This window comes from Mesoplodon bidens, assembly GCF_964165515.1.
Source record: "Mesoplodon bidens genome assembly, chromosome: 7".
Lineage (NCBI taxonomy): Eukaryota > Metazoa > Chordata > Mammalia > Artiodactyla > Ziphiidae > Mesoplodon > Mesoplodon bidens.
In genome coordinates, this window is record NC_138164.1 from 31,542,462 (window position 1) to 31,558,366 (window position 15,905).

General features: G+C 32.6%; 1 protein-coding gene across 2 annotated transcripts in view; it reads left to right on the plus strand.

Annotated features, from left to right (window-relative positions):
- The window catches only part of PGR (progesterone receptor), a gene marked incomplete at its 5' end in the record, with an annotated part of 105,918 nt that extends 96,692 nt beyond the window's left edge, over positions 1-9,226 (plus strand). For both annotated transcript variants that reach the window (XM_081240798.1, XM_081240799.1), the window contains 2 exons: positions 6,228-6,385; positions 9,026-9,226. In XM_081240798.1, the coding sequence (XP_081096924.1) occupies positions 6,228-6,385; positions 9,026-9,181 (314 nt within the window). In that variant the 3' untranslated portion in view covers positions 9,182-9,226. The remainder of the gene's footprint in view (positions 1-6,227; positions 6,386-9,025) is intronic.
- Between the last annotated feature and the right edge of the window lie 6,679 nt (positions 9,227-15,905).

The following is a 15,905-nucleotide window of genomic DNA, read 5'->3' on the forward strand; positions in this document are numbered from 1 at the left end:
AACATAATAAAGGCCATATATGACAAACCCTCAGCCACTGTCATACTCAGTGGTGAAATCTGAAAGCATTTTCTCTGAGATCAGGAACAAGACAAAGATGCTCACTTTCATCACTTTTATTCAACATAGTATTGGAAGTTCTAGCCACAGTGTCAGACAAGAAAGCAATAAATACCATCCATACTGGAAAAGAAGAAGTAAAACTGCCACTGTTTGCAGATGACATGATACTATATGTAGAAAATCCTAAAGATGCTACCCAAAACTATTTAAACTAATAAATGATTTCAATAAAGTTGTAGGAGAGAAAATTAATATACAGAAATATGTTGCACTTCCATACACTTATAATAAACTATCAGGAGAAATTAATAAACAATTCCATTTATAATTGCATCAAAAAGAATAAAATACCTAGGAATAAATCTAACCAAAGAGATAAAAGGCAAGTAATCTAAAAACTTCAAGACATTGGTGAAAGAAATTGAAGATGACACAAACAAATGGAAAGATAGACCATGCTCATGGATTGGAAGAATTAACGTTGTTAAAATGATCATACTGCCCAAGGCTATCTATAGATTCAGTGCAAACCCTACCAAAATACTACAGGCATTTTCCACAGAACTAGAAAAAATAATTGTAAAATATGTGTGGAAACACATAGTCTTATGTGAATAGCCAAAGCAATTTTGAAAAAGAAGAATGAAGCTAGAGCTATCAAGAGCCCTGATTTCAAACTATACTACAAAGCTACAGTAATCAAAGCACTATGGTGTTGGCACAAAAACAGACACATAGATCAATGAAACACAATTGAGAGCCTAGAAATAAACCCATACTTGTAAGATCAACTAATCTAAGACAAAGGAGGCAAGAATATACAATGAAGATACAGTCTCTTCAATAAATGGTGTTGAGAAAAATGGACAGCTACATGCAAAAGAATTAAACTGGACTACTTTCTCACACCATGTACAAAAGTAAATTTCAAATCGGTTACAGACTTAAATGTAAGACCTGACACCATAAAATTCCTACAGTATGTTTTACTGCCTATGTTTGGCAGTATGCTCTTTGACATTGGTCTTAGCAATATTCTTTGGATCTATCTCCTCAGGCAAGGCCAACAAAAGTAAAAATAAACAAATGGGACTACATCAAACTAAAGAACTTTGCAAGGTGAAGGAAACTATCAGCAAAATGTAAAAGCATCTTACTGAATGGGAGAAGATATTCGCAAATTCTATATTTGATAAGGAGTTAGTATCCAAAATGTACAAAGAACTCATACAACTCAATATCAAAAAACAAACAACCTGATTAAAAAATGGGCAGAAGACCTGAAGAGACATTTTTCCAAAGAAGATACTCAGATGGCCAACAGATACATGAAAAGATGCTCAATGTCCCTAATCATCAAGGAAATACAAATCAAAACCACAATGAGATACTACTTCACACCTGTCAGAATGGCTTATTGTTAAAAAAGCAACAAATAACAAATGTTGGCGAGAATGTGGAGAACAGGGAACCCTTGTGCACCATTGGTAGCATTGTAAGTTGGTACAGCCACTATGATAAATAGTATGTAAGTTCTTCAAAAAATTAAAAATAGAATTGCCATATGGTCCAGCAATTTCACTTCTGGGTATTTACCTGAAGGAAACAAAAACACTAATTTGGAAAGATATATGCATACCACTGTTCATTGCAGCACTATTTATAATAGCTAAGATGTCCACTGATAAATAAATGGATAAAGAAGATGTGGTATATATATATATATATATATATATATATATATATATATATATATATGGCAATATATAATGGAATGTTACTCAGCCATGAAAAAAGAAATCTTGCCATTTGCAACAACATGGATGGATGTAGAGGGTATTGTGCTAAGTGAAATAATTCAGAGAAAGACAAATATTATGTGATCTCACTTACATGTGGAATCTAAAAAACAAAACAAACAAAACAAAATGAAAATAGACTCATAGATACTGAGAACAAATAGGTGGTTGCCAGAGGGGAGGGGATAGGGGGCAAAATAGGTGAAGGGGATTAAGAGGTAAAAACCTCCAATTACAAAATAAATAAGCCAAGGCATGTAATATATGGCATAAGGAATATTGCCAGTAATATAATAACTTTGTAAGTAATAACTTTGTATTGGGACAGATGTTTTCTATACTGATTGTGGTGATCATTTCATAATGTATGCAAATGTCAAATCATTATGTAGTACACCTGAAATTAATATATTGTACATCAACTATATTTCAACAAATATTTTAATTAACTTGAAATAAATCAAAGAACTAAATCTAAGAGCTAAAACTATGAAACCCTTAGAAGAAAACATAGAGGGCAAGTTTTGTGACATTGGATTTTGCAGTGATTTCTTGGATATAACACCCAAAACACAGGCAACAAAAGAAAAAGATAAATAGACTTTATCAAAATTTAAAGCCTCTGTGTATCAAAGGACACAACACAAAGAAAAGGCAATCCATTGAATTGGTGAAAATATTGAAAATCCTATGTCTGCTAAGGTAAAAGTATTAATATCCAGATGACATAAAGAACCTCTACAATTCAACAATAAAAAATTAAACCAATTCAAAAATAAATAAAAGTCTTGATAGACATTTCTCAAAAGAAGGTTTACAAACAACCATTAAAATGCTCAGCATCACTAGTCACTAGAGAAACACAAATAAAAAACACAATTAGATACCACTTCACGCCCATCAATATGGTTACTTACTCTCAGTAAAACAAAAAATTATACTAGAAAAGAAAAGAAATCATAGTAAATGTTATATGACTTGACTGTAGTAGCATTTTGCATAGCTAAAATAGTAAACACTGAATATTGATCTAACCAATATTATGAAAATGATATTAGGAAGAGGAGGAATAGGAAGTTCTACGTGTGTGAGTGTGTTTGTGGTGTGGGGGTAATAGTAGATCTGGAATATGGAAATAGAGCTACAGCCCCATTTTCCATACTGGAAAGTCAAAAGTTAAAAATAAAAACTCAAGGAGCAGCTCTATAAGGATGTTATTAAAAGCTATGGAAGGAAAGATCAAAAGAAATAGTTGCAATAATTGAAAGTGTTTGCCTCTGGAGCATGGCAAAATCTGGATTGCCTGGGCAGTACTCTTTGGCCTAATAAAGTTACAAAACTGATTAAATACTTTAAAACTAGGCTTTAAACCACAGACTGAGAAGAATATTTAAAATACAGCTTAGATCACTATAAACGAATACAAAACAGAAAAAAAAATCACTAAAAAGCTTAAGAAAATTGTTCAACCTCACTAATAATTAGAGAAGTGAAGATGAGATGGTATTTTATTTTTCTCTATACAAAGCAAAGATTACCTAAAATGAAAATAATCAGTACAAAGCACACAACAGTTAACTAGTAAGAAGTAGTTTAGAAATGTATATTATCAGTGTTAAGACAGGTAATATCTTTTACTCTAGTAATTCTACTTCTAAGAATATATCCATAAAAAATAAGACATTCATCATAAGTATTGTTTAGATTAGTAAAATATTCCAAATGTCAAATGATAAAACAATTAAATAAATTGTATGTCCTACACATTTTTGTGATATGAAATTTTATGTGAGAATTAAAACATTCATTTTTGAAGAATTTTGAATGATATAAGTAAATGTTCTCAATATAATATTAGGAAATGTCCTGAAATACTGGATTGTAGAATCTCAAGTGACTTGTAATTTTCCATGTATTTTCTGTATTTTCTAAAATTTTTCCAATGAATACACATTATTTTTAAATTAGCTAAACCAAAAATAAGTATTCTTTTTTTTAAAGTATTCTTATCTAAAATAGCATCTGGCTAACTGCCCTTCCCTTACTCTCTCCCACTTGCCACTAATATATTTACAAGAACTCCTAAAAACCCACATGTGGAATCAATAAGAATCTGAGAGAAAATTCTCCAATCATGTAATGCTGGGTGTAATAATTAAGAAAACAATTAATGTAAAGAGCTCAAAGGAAATAGAAATTTTTTGGAGAGCTGGTTCATCATAGATCTGAAATCTAGGGAAGAGAGTAGGAGAGGAGGATAATTTTCAGAGATATCCCAGAAGCATAAGATGAGAGCCTAGTGATTAGATTATCATATCCTAGGAGCATATTGTTAGTGTTGATACTGAAAGAATGAGGCAGTGTGGAATTAGGCCCGCTTCTTTTGTAAAGAGAATAATTGGTTCAAGTCTGGTCCTAAACACTTAGATGGATAGAGTGAGGGTTTTGGGTTACTAGTTTTCTAACTCTTTAAAGCCCAATGAAAAGACAGTGCTTCCGTAATCAGAAGAAAAAATAATTTTATAGTCATGTTTAAGAGTGAGGGAGATTTAGGGCTTCCCTGGTTGCGCAGTGGTTGAGAGTCCGCCTGCCGATGCAGGGGACGCAGGTTCATGCCTCGGTCTGGGAAGATCCCACATGCCGCGGAGTGGCTGGGCCCGTGAGTCATGGCCTCTGCCTGCGCGTCCGGAGCCTGTGCTCTGCAACGGGAGAGGCCACGACAGTGAGAGGCCCGCGTACCGCAAAAAAAAAAAAAAAAAAGAGTGAGGGAGATTTGAGGATTGGTTGGGAAGTGTAAAAAGAGTTATGGATGTTTAAAATAGCTGCTATAGGGATTTCCCTGGTGGTCCAGTGGTTAGGACTCTGAGCTTCCAATGCAGGGGGCATGGAACTAAGATCCCACATGCCATGTGTTGCATCCAAAAAAAAAAAAATTTTTTTTTAAGTAATAAAAGGTTAAAATGGTAAATTAAAAAAAAATAGCTGCCATATGAAGTAAAGGGACAAGATCATAGATACATATAGCATATACATACAAATGTATGTACAATAGTTAAGTTTTCAATTGGAGCAAAAATCTCATATTGCCAAGATTACCTTTCTAAATCCCTTTTATACTCAGGATGTGAGCTGTTGAAAACTCAAAACCAAAGAATTAACTTTTGGTTTCTATCAGTTTGTTATCTGCGGCCGTCTTTTTTCCAAGGGAAGTGGAAGTCAAGGTCTGATTCGGGTAGAGGGAATAAAGTAGGAGTTTTTGAAAAAGGATTATTTATTTCCCTTTGCTGGACACGTAAGGTTGGCCTTGCTCAAATGAAATACACTTCTCTATAGAAATACTGCTAAGGGTCAAGATCATAAATCCAGAGATTATGTGATTTTTCTTTCAGCAATCTGGATGTAGTTGCAGAAAAAGTCAGAAACTTCACTTCAGTTTGAAGATTTGTTTGTAGGACAAGTGAGACCAAAGTAAAAGGAAACAAGGAAATTGGGAGTTCTGGTAATAGAGTTGCTAAAGAAATCAACCAGGACATCTCAGACAAGCGACAGCAGAAGGACCGAAAAGATTTAAGAGAAAAGCAATAGGTAAATTGACTATGTAGTGGAAACAACAGAACTCGTCATAAGAGTAGGAAGTTGTGCCCAACATTTGGATGTATGAATTAAAGATTTCAGAGGTAGATATATGAATTACCAGTTAACATCATAATAGGAATGAGAGGCATTCTCAGTAAAATCAACGACAAAATAGGGGTATTTACCATTACTATTATTTTTTAATATTGTTCTGGAAGTCTTAAACAATGCATTGAACCATGAAGCAGAAATGAGAGCTACAACTGTTGGAAAGGAGAAAATGAAGCTATTATTTGAATATAGTATTGTTTTATACCAAAAAAAAAACCAAACAAAAGCTGTTAGATTTAAAAATATAAATAAATGAATAAGTAAAATAGAGTAAAACCAAGTGGCTGAATATAAGAGAAAATTCAAATATCAATGGCTTTCTCTCATATCAGCAGGAAGGGGACAAAGACAAAAAAGATCCAGCATACATGTAGTTGTAAACTAAATCAAACTAAGTATTTTAGACAGGAATGTAGAATAATGTCAGGTGCTCTTTTGAGCAAATGCTAATAGCTCTAAAATATGTAAGCTGAAATGTTCTTTAACTTACCTAGTTGTTCTTATCATATTCTTCAAAAGAACTATGAGTTTACATGGTCTAAAACTTTTCCTATTTAAGATGTTTTTATCTAGAGTTGCAAATCAAAATAAATCATTATAGAGCTCAGAAATTTAATTATAAACTGCTAGTGTCATCTTTTTTAAACATAACTGCCACTTGTGATTATCTTCTTACAGTTCCTTTGGAAGGACTAAGAAGTCAAAGCCAGTTTGAAGAGATGAGATCAAGCTACATTAGAGAGCTCATCAAGGCAATTGGTTTGAGGCAAAAAGGAGTTGTCCCTAGCTCACAGCGTTTCTACCAACTTACAAAACTTCTTGATAACTTGCATGATGTAAGTATTTTGTTTTCTAGAATATTAATGACTTTCTGAATTATATCTATAACTTCTTAAATGTGAAATATAAATTTTACTTCATGTGTTTTCTTCAAATTTATATTTGTACTTACATTTTAAAAACCTGCATCATACTGCTCAGAATTTATATTATGCTTTTTTCATTTTCAATGTAGATCACCCAAATATCCTTTTACTAGTATTTGTATAATTTGAGAGTAATTTAATGGTTGATAGGAATTGTGATACATTTTTCTGAATATGCTCTCAAATGTTTTTGTCTTAAGCTAGAAAAGATTTTATGTATACAGGAAAAGCAAAGATATGGATGTGGAGAATAAGACTCTCATACCATTTTGGATGGAGTTATAAGTCAGTAACAATGCTAATGGACAATCTGACAGCATGTAGCAGTAGTTAAAGTTTGTGTGATTTTCAAATTCCCACTTTTTAGGACTTATCTTAAATAAATAATTAGACAAGTATTTAAGATATGTATGCATAATTGCCTATACAAGAGGAAAAAAACCCTAGAAATACCTGACACCAAAACTGGGTAAATAAAATAAGATATATGGGGTTAGTCGAGACATATTGCATACAAGTTTTTATCACTACTGTGTTCAGAAACCACACTAAAATAACAACAAAGCATAAAAAACTTTCTACTCACCAGGTCAAATTTGAGGCCTCACACTGAATATGAACTGACAGCCAAGATTATTAGCCATTTAGATAAAGCCTCTAAAATGTAAGGCAGAGAGAAAAATAAACAGAAAAAAATGTAACTTAAAGAAAACAGCAAGAGTGCAGAAAATAGAAGAAAGCTTCAAAAAATTAAGATATTCCGAGAAATAAGATGATGTTGCATCCATGAAACAAGAATAGAAAACATTTAGACAGGAACATTTAGCAAGAAAACACTTTTGGATAATTAAAGAAGAGCAGAAATTAAAAATTCAATATAAATATAAAACTCAGGAAATATAAATCTCAGGAAAACCAAGAAAAAAATAACAAAAAAGATAAAGATATGAAAGAGTAGAGAGATAGCAAATTTAGGGGATTAATCCATGGGGTTCCATTCTCCAGTTAGTAGTAATTTCCAGAAGATAGAAGAGAGAAAATCAAGGTGAGGAAATTATGTAAGAAATCATAAAAGAAAAGTTGCTAGAGCTGAAGGATATGAGTTTTCTGAGTGTAAGGGCCCAGTATACAGGCACAGCACAACTGAACCAAGGCACATTGTAAAATTTCAGCACACCTGGAATAAAGAGGGTATCATAAAATATACCAATGAAAAAAGAAATAAGTCACATCAAATCATCAGGATTCAGAATGATGTCAGAGTTCTCAATAGCAGTACTGGAACCCAGAAAACAATGGAGCAATACCTTCAGAATTTTCAAGGAAAGAAAAATCTTCAACAAGTTTTTTTACCAGCCAAACCATCAAACAAATATGATGGCATCATAAAAGTATTTTCAGACTTGCAAGATCTCATAGAGATTACCTCAAATACAAACTTTCTCAAGGGCACCTGCAGGGTTTCTTACAACAAAACACTGGAGTAAGCCAAAGTAGAAGATTCAACCCAAGAGAGATGCAAAGGGGTGTCCCAGCACACTAACTAATGCAGAGGATTTCAGGACACTAATACCAAGAAAAAAATGGAAATGAGCTATTACCAATTGCATGAACATATTGAAGTGGGTCTTTACAATCCTGTCAGAAATTTTGACTATGACTTTGTGATATAGAAATAAAAAGGAACAGAAACATAAGGTGATTAGCCCTAGCAAAATTAAAGTAAGTCATATAAGAAAGAAAATGTAATCCAGTAGGAAAAAAAATCTTTGTAATATAAATGTTGGATATCGATTTAGCCAAAAATTGAGATATAACTATATAGAGAATGGAGGGAAGAGAAAGTGTGTGTAGTTGAAGAGGGGGGTGTATAGTACAAGACAGCTAAATCCTCATTTAATAGAAAATTAATCAATAATGTAAACTTTGGAAAATAAAATTTATTAGAAATACACAGGTAAATATCAAATGACACAGGCTAAAGAAGTTTAAAGTGGTTACATCTGTGTTGTTGCTGCTGTTGTTTTTGTTGCTATAGGTCTTCCAGTACTAGCTGACTTTCAAAATTATGTACGTGAATTACTTTGACAAAATTAAAATTAGATTAAAATGGATTATGCTGGGTTGTTTGTACTGAAATAGAAGAGTCTATATATTGTCTATATGTTGTTATATGAAAAAGCTGGATTAAGAAATAGACTATACAATAATTTCATTTATGGAAATATATATGCATGTGTGTATATTATGTGTATACCTGAGTATGTATTAAAATAAACCTTGGAATATACCAAAATGTGCACACTGGTTATCCTGTGGGATTACAGAATACTTTCATTTCTTTAAATCTTTCTATATATTAGGATATTTTGTCATGAATATGTAATATTTTACATATTATGCTAGAAAGTGGAAGGAGATGTTTTCAGTTTGGTAAGAAAAAAACATCTTAAGTATTTCTATTATTAGAAAAATAAGCTGCCATGTTTGTATAGTATATGAATATATTATTTTTCTTATATGTTTCTTATCCATTTGTTAAATCAACAGCTTGTCAAACAACTTCATCTGTACTGCTTGAATACATTTATCCAGTCCCGGGCACTGAGTGTTGAATTTCCAGAAATGATGTCTGAGGTTATTGCTGCACAATTACCCAAGATCTTGGCAGGGATGGTGAAACCTCTTCTCTTTCATAAAAAGTGAATGCCGTTTTTATCTTTAAAAAATTAAATTTTGTCTGTTTTTGTTTTGGTCAGGATTATGAGGTCTCGAGTTTCTACAACGTTCTTCTCAAAGCCTTACATTTATAACATATTGTACTGTGTAAATTTCAGATAAAAGTTGTGAGGTTTAATTGATTTCCTTTATAAAGCATAATTTGAATTTTTAGTGTTTTCGTGTACCCATATTTTAGAGTTTACAAGATTGAAAAAGTATTAGGTTGATTGTTAAAGTTAATCTTATTCATATCATTTCATACCATTTAGGTGAGATTTTTAACTTTCACATATAACAAATCTTAGAGAAAAAAAATCTTATACATAAAAATAAAAAGTTATTATATGTTCTTTCTATATAGCTCCCTTTGGCTCCCTAATTATAGTTACAAAAATGAAACCTTAAAATGGTATGCAAAATTCTGTCTATATGAGTGTATATACATTTTCATGAGAAGGAAATTTATAACCTTAATCAGATTCTCCAAAGTGTTTTTAATGCAAAAAATATACAGAAAAAGAGTTTAAAATTCTTCAAATAGATTGATGCTCCTCAAACTAGGATAACCAGCTTATATGTTAAGACTGTTTCCCAGATTGGAAACACAAATCTCTAAGAAAGTTATTAAGGAGAGCCATAGCATTATGACAAGAGCATTATGGTTTTTGTAGTATTTCACTAATCTTTTTTGGGGAATTGTCCTGTAATAAGGTATTCTGTATCAAAATAGGAAGTAGGAAGTCAGAGAGTCTGTGGCCTAACTCCACTCCTTACATCTAGGGCGTGTGGAAAGTCACTTAGCCTTACTGAGTCTCACCTTTAATATTGGTGTAATAATAACTTTCCAGTAGAATGTTCCTTTTGGTGAGAGCTTCTTATTCACTTCTCAAATCAAAGAAGAAAGGAAGGAAGGCAAGCAGGGAGGGAGGAAAGGTGGGAAGAAAAAAAAAAGGAGGGAAGAAAAAAAAAGAGAGAAATATTACTCTCTTTCTCCACTCAGTAGGACATATTGGACAAATCACAGTTAAAAATTTTTGAGTGTCTCTGATCCAATCTAAGAGATATTTCAGGAAACACTAGAAACTGGCTGAAAATAATACAACCAATTACAATAACTAGAAAACCCACAGTTCACATTGTTATATGAGCTGAAAATATCCCTTTAGGAGACAAACAAGAGTTCTTTTCTGAGGTGTCACTGGAGATCCATTAAAAAATATACACACACATATACATAAAACAGGAAGAACCACTGGTAAAAGTCAAAACCTATAACTTTTTTTCCTAGATAAAATAATTTATACCAATTTTAAGCATATATATAATTTTTAACAGCTTGGAGAAACTAGTACACAATTCTTTTTTGAAATTTCTTTAAAATTGGACGTTACCTTACAAATAAAACATCCTACCGTATGCAGATTAATAGTTGTTAATGAGAAAATCAAAGAAACTCTGAAAACAATATAGAAAACATTTACTGAAGAGTCTGATTTCTTAATGCATTTTTAAATTACCCATTCCCTTCAGCTGATAAATACTTGCAGTTTACCAAGGGAAAGTAATGTAGAATAATCTTAATGAATAGTAATATGACCCCTAAAACAAGATAAAGTGATTTCATCTGATCAAAAAAATTGGCATGATAATGTTACCATAAGCGTTTCTTGCCAATAACTTCTTCAATTTTCAAAATGAATTAACTATAGAGCATGTGTAAACAGTGAATCCTCACAAGGGATGTGAAATAGGGATTAAAACAGGTTCCAGCCAGGGACCTTGGCTTGGGTTCTTTAGGTCTATGTGGCAAATAGATAATATACAAATTTTATAATGCTTGGTTATAACTTTCAATAAGAGTTTAACCCAAGAATTCCCAATAGTCTTAACATTAGTATAAAAATGGTCTGTTCCTTAGTATGTCTACCTACATGTCTTTTTCTGTGACTACATATGTATTATAATAGGCTGTGGACTGCTCTTTAGTCCTTCAAAGTCTTAAACACACAAACTCATTCTGTCTCCATTTTCCAGGCCAAAGTTATTTTCCTAAAAAGGTCTAATTTTGCTATTACCTCACGTGAAAATGTTCACTGACTTCCAGTCACCTACTGCAGTGCTTCTCAACTATAGCTGCACATTACAGTCTCCAGGGGAGCTTTTTAACAATACCCTTTCCTGGGCTCCATCCTCAGAGATTATATTTTAATTGGTCCACTCTTCTTATTAATGCAGGCACATGGTAGTCACTCTGAAATGGTGTTGAATCATCAATTTCTGTAACTTTGCTCTCTTTATTTTCCTTTGTCACACATTCATCTTATGTTCCAGCCACACAAATCTTTTTACCACCAATCTTCTGCCTTAATTTCCTCCCTTTGATACCAGTCCTATCTCAACCTTCAAGACTCAGCCAAACATTACTTCTGTCGTGTGTTCCCTGCATCTTCCAGATAGTGACTTGTTTCCTCCTAAGGATCTGCGTGTATTTTGTGCACATCTGGATCTCAATAGTGGGTTATTCTGTATTGTTACTCTACTACTAGTCTGAGAGCCACTTTGAGATAGGACAATAGCGTTCCTCGGCTGGGAGTTGAATGACATGTTCTCTGGGTTTGGTATCGCCATGGATCTCTCTTTCTTTTGTTACATCCGGGCATATTTCTGTACGCATGGCTTTATCACGTTCTCTTTCCATGCTCCCTAACTTCATCTCGTTAAATTTTCCAACTTGCCTTCCTACTTTTTGAGCTCTCTCCTTGTACTGACTATAACATCGGAGAATATAAGTACATTATTTGTTTATTAATAACACACTTTATGCTCCCTGTTCTAAATTTTAAAACGGAATGGCGTATTAGTTCCCTCCCTAAGAAAAATTCCACAAACACAATTGTTTCTTATGTTTAAGTAGCCCTAAATTGTTTTGTATTATAAACCTCAGTATACAAATTTTCTCATCTCTGATTTCATTCAATAAATATTTATTGAGTGCCTGCTGTTAGCACAAGAAAACCTAGATGTCTAAATACTAGGATTTAATATTTCAGGTTAAGGTTTAAAAAATGAAAGAAAGCTTTTGGAAAAGAACATGACATCACCAAATGGAAGATATCTAGCCTCTAAATCTTTTTCTCTACAAATTCCTGCCAACTAATGTCTCCATCGCTATGTAGTAGCCATAACCTTTATCTTAATTTTATAGGTCATGTTCTTTCTGGTGGCTCTAAAGTGAGATTAAATCATAAGAAGACAGGTTATATATCAGAAAATACTTGAAGGGTACTGAAATAGATTATTGAGTTAATAAAAATATTTCCCTTAAAAAGGTTTGAGAAGCCATTTGAGTCTGAAGCAATTATACCTCCAGTGTCAGTTGTTACATAACAATTGTGTTTTTATTAAAAAACATGGCACTTTTATATTGGTCAGTAACATTATTTTTCACATTTAACATTAAAATAATTTGTTGCAACACAGATAACATGCAAATATGGTGGTCAATATGTTTTCTACAAAAACAATGCCTTTCAAATAGCCATACCAGGTCAAACTGTAACTTCTAAATTATCCACAGCTACAGTGATATATTTGACAATGAGTACCGTGTAGAGAGCTGAACCAGGCCTGCACTCCATTTCTCTGCCATTTAGTACCTGGATGAGCTTGAGCAAGTCATTAACCTCTCTGATTAAACCTGCCTTGCTAATTGTTTTGTGATTAAAGGAAATGAAAATGAAAAAGTGTACAGGTGTTCAGAAATAGTAACTGCTATTATTATGTTTTCATTAAGCCATAGTTCTGGTTATGATTTTATCAAATTAATCTGGTATATTCTATAGTGAAACCAAGGAATCTAGAAAATTAAGTTGCCTTATTGCTATCTGATGTACATATTAATATTTAATATATTTGATTTGAAATTAGAGCTCAAAAGTCTTCAATTAATTTTTTCCTCTGAAAAAATATAGTCTTTTGAGTTTGAGGCCTGCTTTATCAAAAATCTAAAGAGCCTATCACCCTTTGATTATAATATTAAGAGTAATAGTACTGATTTTGACCTTTTAAAAAAGTATTTCTTTAAAATATAGAAAGCTTGACTAAAGCCCTTCCAAAAATCTATGCTATATACTACATGCTTAGATGATTTTTACTATGGTACTAATTCTTCAAAAAGGAACAATGGGCCTAGAAATCATGATAAAGTCATCAACTCCCAAAATAACTTTCTATCCTTAAGACTATGGTATAAAATTCCCAGGAGAGATCTGTATGTCTGCCTTGATCTTGCATTCCTTTGGTGAGATAGCTATTAAATTTCTAGAGTTTTTTCTGTGCACACCTGAGCAATTTCTCTCATGTACATTTACCCTTTACACACCAGATTTCAGGATAGAATATGAATCCTTTTAAGTATCTTTACAATCTCCAGAGCATTATGTATAAGCACTCAAAATTTAAAAAAAAAATTGTTTTTAAATTTAAAGATACCTCATTTTTATACTCAAGAATTCAACAACCATGTCTCTACTGATAAAGTTAAATGGACAAGTAGACAACCCAAAAATGGGCATAACTATCTTTTCCTCAAAGTATGCCTTTTAAATACCCATTGGTTAGGGGGAATTTTCACATCTCAAATTTTACAGGAAATATATAGCCAGAAAATCTCACAAGTTTGCCAAGTCCTAAATTGCTTATCCACACTAGACTAAATCATGTAATGATTTTAATGAAGAGAAAATTGCTTGATTTCTGTGGTTTTGCTGTATTTTCCTTACTCAATGTTTAGTGAAAAGACAGTCTCTGTCTCCATCTAGCATCTATTATCTATTTAATGTACCATTATTCCATACTCCCTGGTCCTTTTCAAATCCAAAAATTGAATAAAAAGCAGTAAAATTAATGACTACTTACTTCATATTATGGAATCCAATCCAGCCTGGCTTGGTCTACATCCATAGTATGAATCAGGAATGTGAACTGGGCCAAGGTAATTGCATTCAGGTTGGATCACATCCCCATATAAGTTCAGGAAAAGTCCCTACAGACCATCAGTTACTTGGGGCCAATAAAACCTGTACCTCCAGAGTTAGGCATGAAACAGGGTGGGTTAAAAATTTGGAAAAAAAAAAGCCAAGAGTATTGTTCTTTAATTATTTTAATAATTAATTTCTTTAATTAATTCCTTAATAATTATTAATTTTCTTTAATAGTTCCTTCCTGTCATTAGAGAAGATTTGAGAATTTGGAGGGCATTGATGATAAGTTAAATAGCAGCAGTTCATAGTAGCAGTGATTTAACATGTACATTACCTAAGTATCCTATAGCCAAAGCAAAGACAAGTACAAAGGGATCTGCTCCTCTTCTTGGAGTTGATCACATTCCAAGGCATTGCTCCGGGCACTTGCCTGGAGGCTGCGCCTAGGCTTGTCCACAGCCCTGTGCAGCTGTGGAGTTTGGAAGAGTATTACAGGACTGCTGGATTAGTCCCAAAATGTCAACCTCATTTTCAGTTTACTGGCTCTTGTTGCTTTATGTCATGCTGACCTTACTGTTAAACACGTGTTTGTTTGCTTTCTTTCCACTCACGGAGAGAAGGGGAAAGCATTACTTTTAGCTAGTTGAAAGCTTTAACTGACAAAAGACTTTCAGAGAAATGTGAATTAAGCAGCTAAGAAAGCTTACCCTGTCCCTTGCTTTAAAGAAAATGAAATTGTTAACTGCAGTGTGACATCAGTATCACGGTCAACATTTAGATATATTTGAGCAAAATATTTAAATGGTATTGTAAATAGTTGTTAAGGCAGGCATACACTGTAGCTTATTTTTATAATTTTTTGAAATTGCTCTTAATACATCAAATCCTAATATATCCAATTTAGCAAACATAACTTATTCTAAATGAAACCTACTTAAATGTTTTCCTCTTGTCAATTATATATAAAGCTTAACATCTCTTTTTCTATGAAATTTACTTAACTGCGAGAGGTTTTTGTTGTTGTTATGAATTATTTATCGAAAGGAGTGTTTTAAAACTTTTTGCCATTAGTCTTTTACTAACCCCCTCCCTCAGAAAAGCTTATATTTTAAAGTATCTCCCCACTAAACTGTATTCCTGTTAAGAAATAGTTGCTTTGTTTTCTTCATGGTTTACTATTCAAAGACATATCAGGGTTGCTGAGTAGCATATCAGTTATGTCCACACTGATTTGATGGGTTTTGTGCAGCTTTAACTTGGTAAATTAAAAATTGGTTTTAAAAATATATAGTAACAAAATAATCAATGGACATGTATCATACTAAGGGCTCTAAAATTCATGAGAAACACCAAAAGTTTTATGTAGAGTTAATATAATCATATCATATTCTCGTCAAAACAGAGATAAGCGGCTCTGTTTGTTCTCATAGGGTAAAAATAGTATCCAAAATTTACTTAAAATGGTTAAGTCCTATATTTAATATAATTGGGGGTAGAAAGAGATTTTCACATAGCAGTCTTTAGAACCCATCACTTTAACCAATGAAGTATCTTCTTATGGCCTGAGTATTATGTGCATTTTAACTTTTTCTGATACATGCACAACCACAAGAAAAGTCAGGGCAAAGAGTTTTAAAAAAAGCTTTTCATTGGAATTTGGGAAAAAAAAAAACAGAAAAAAATATAAAAGTTCTTCATATTTTCCAAGGAGTAAATATAACTTACAA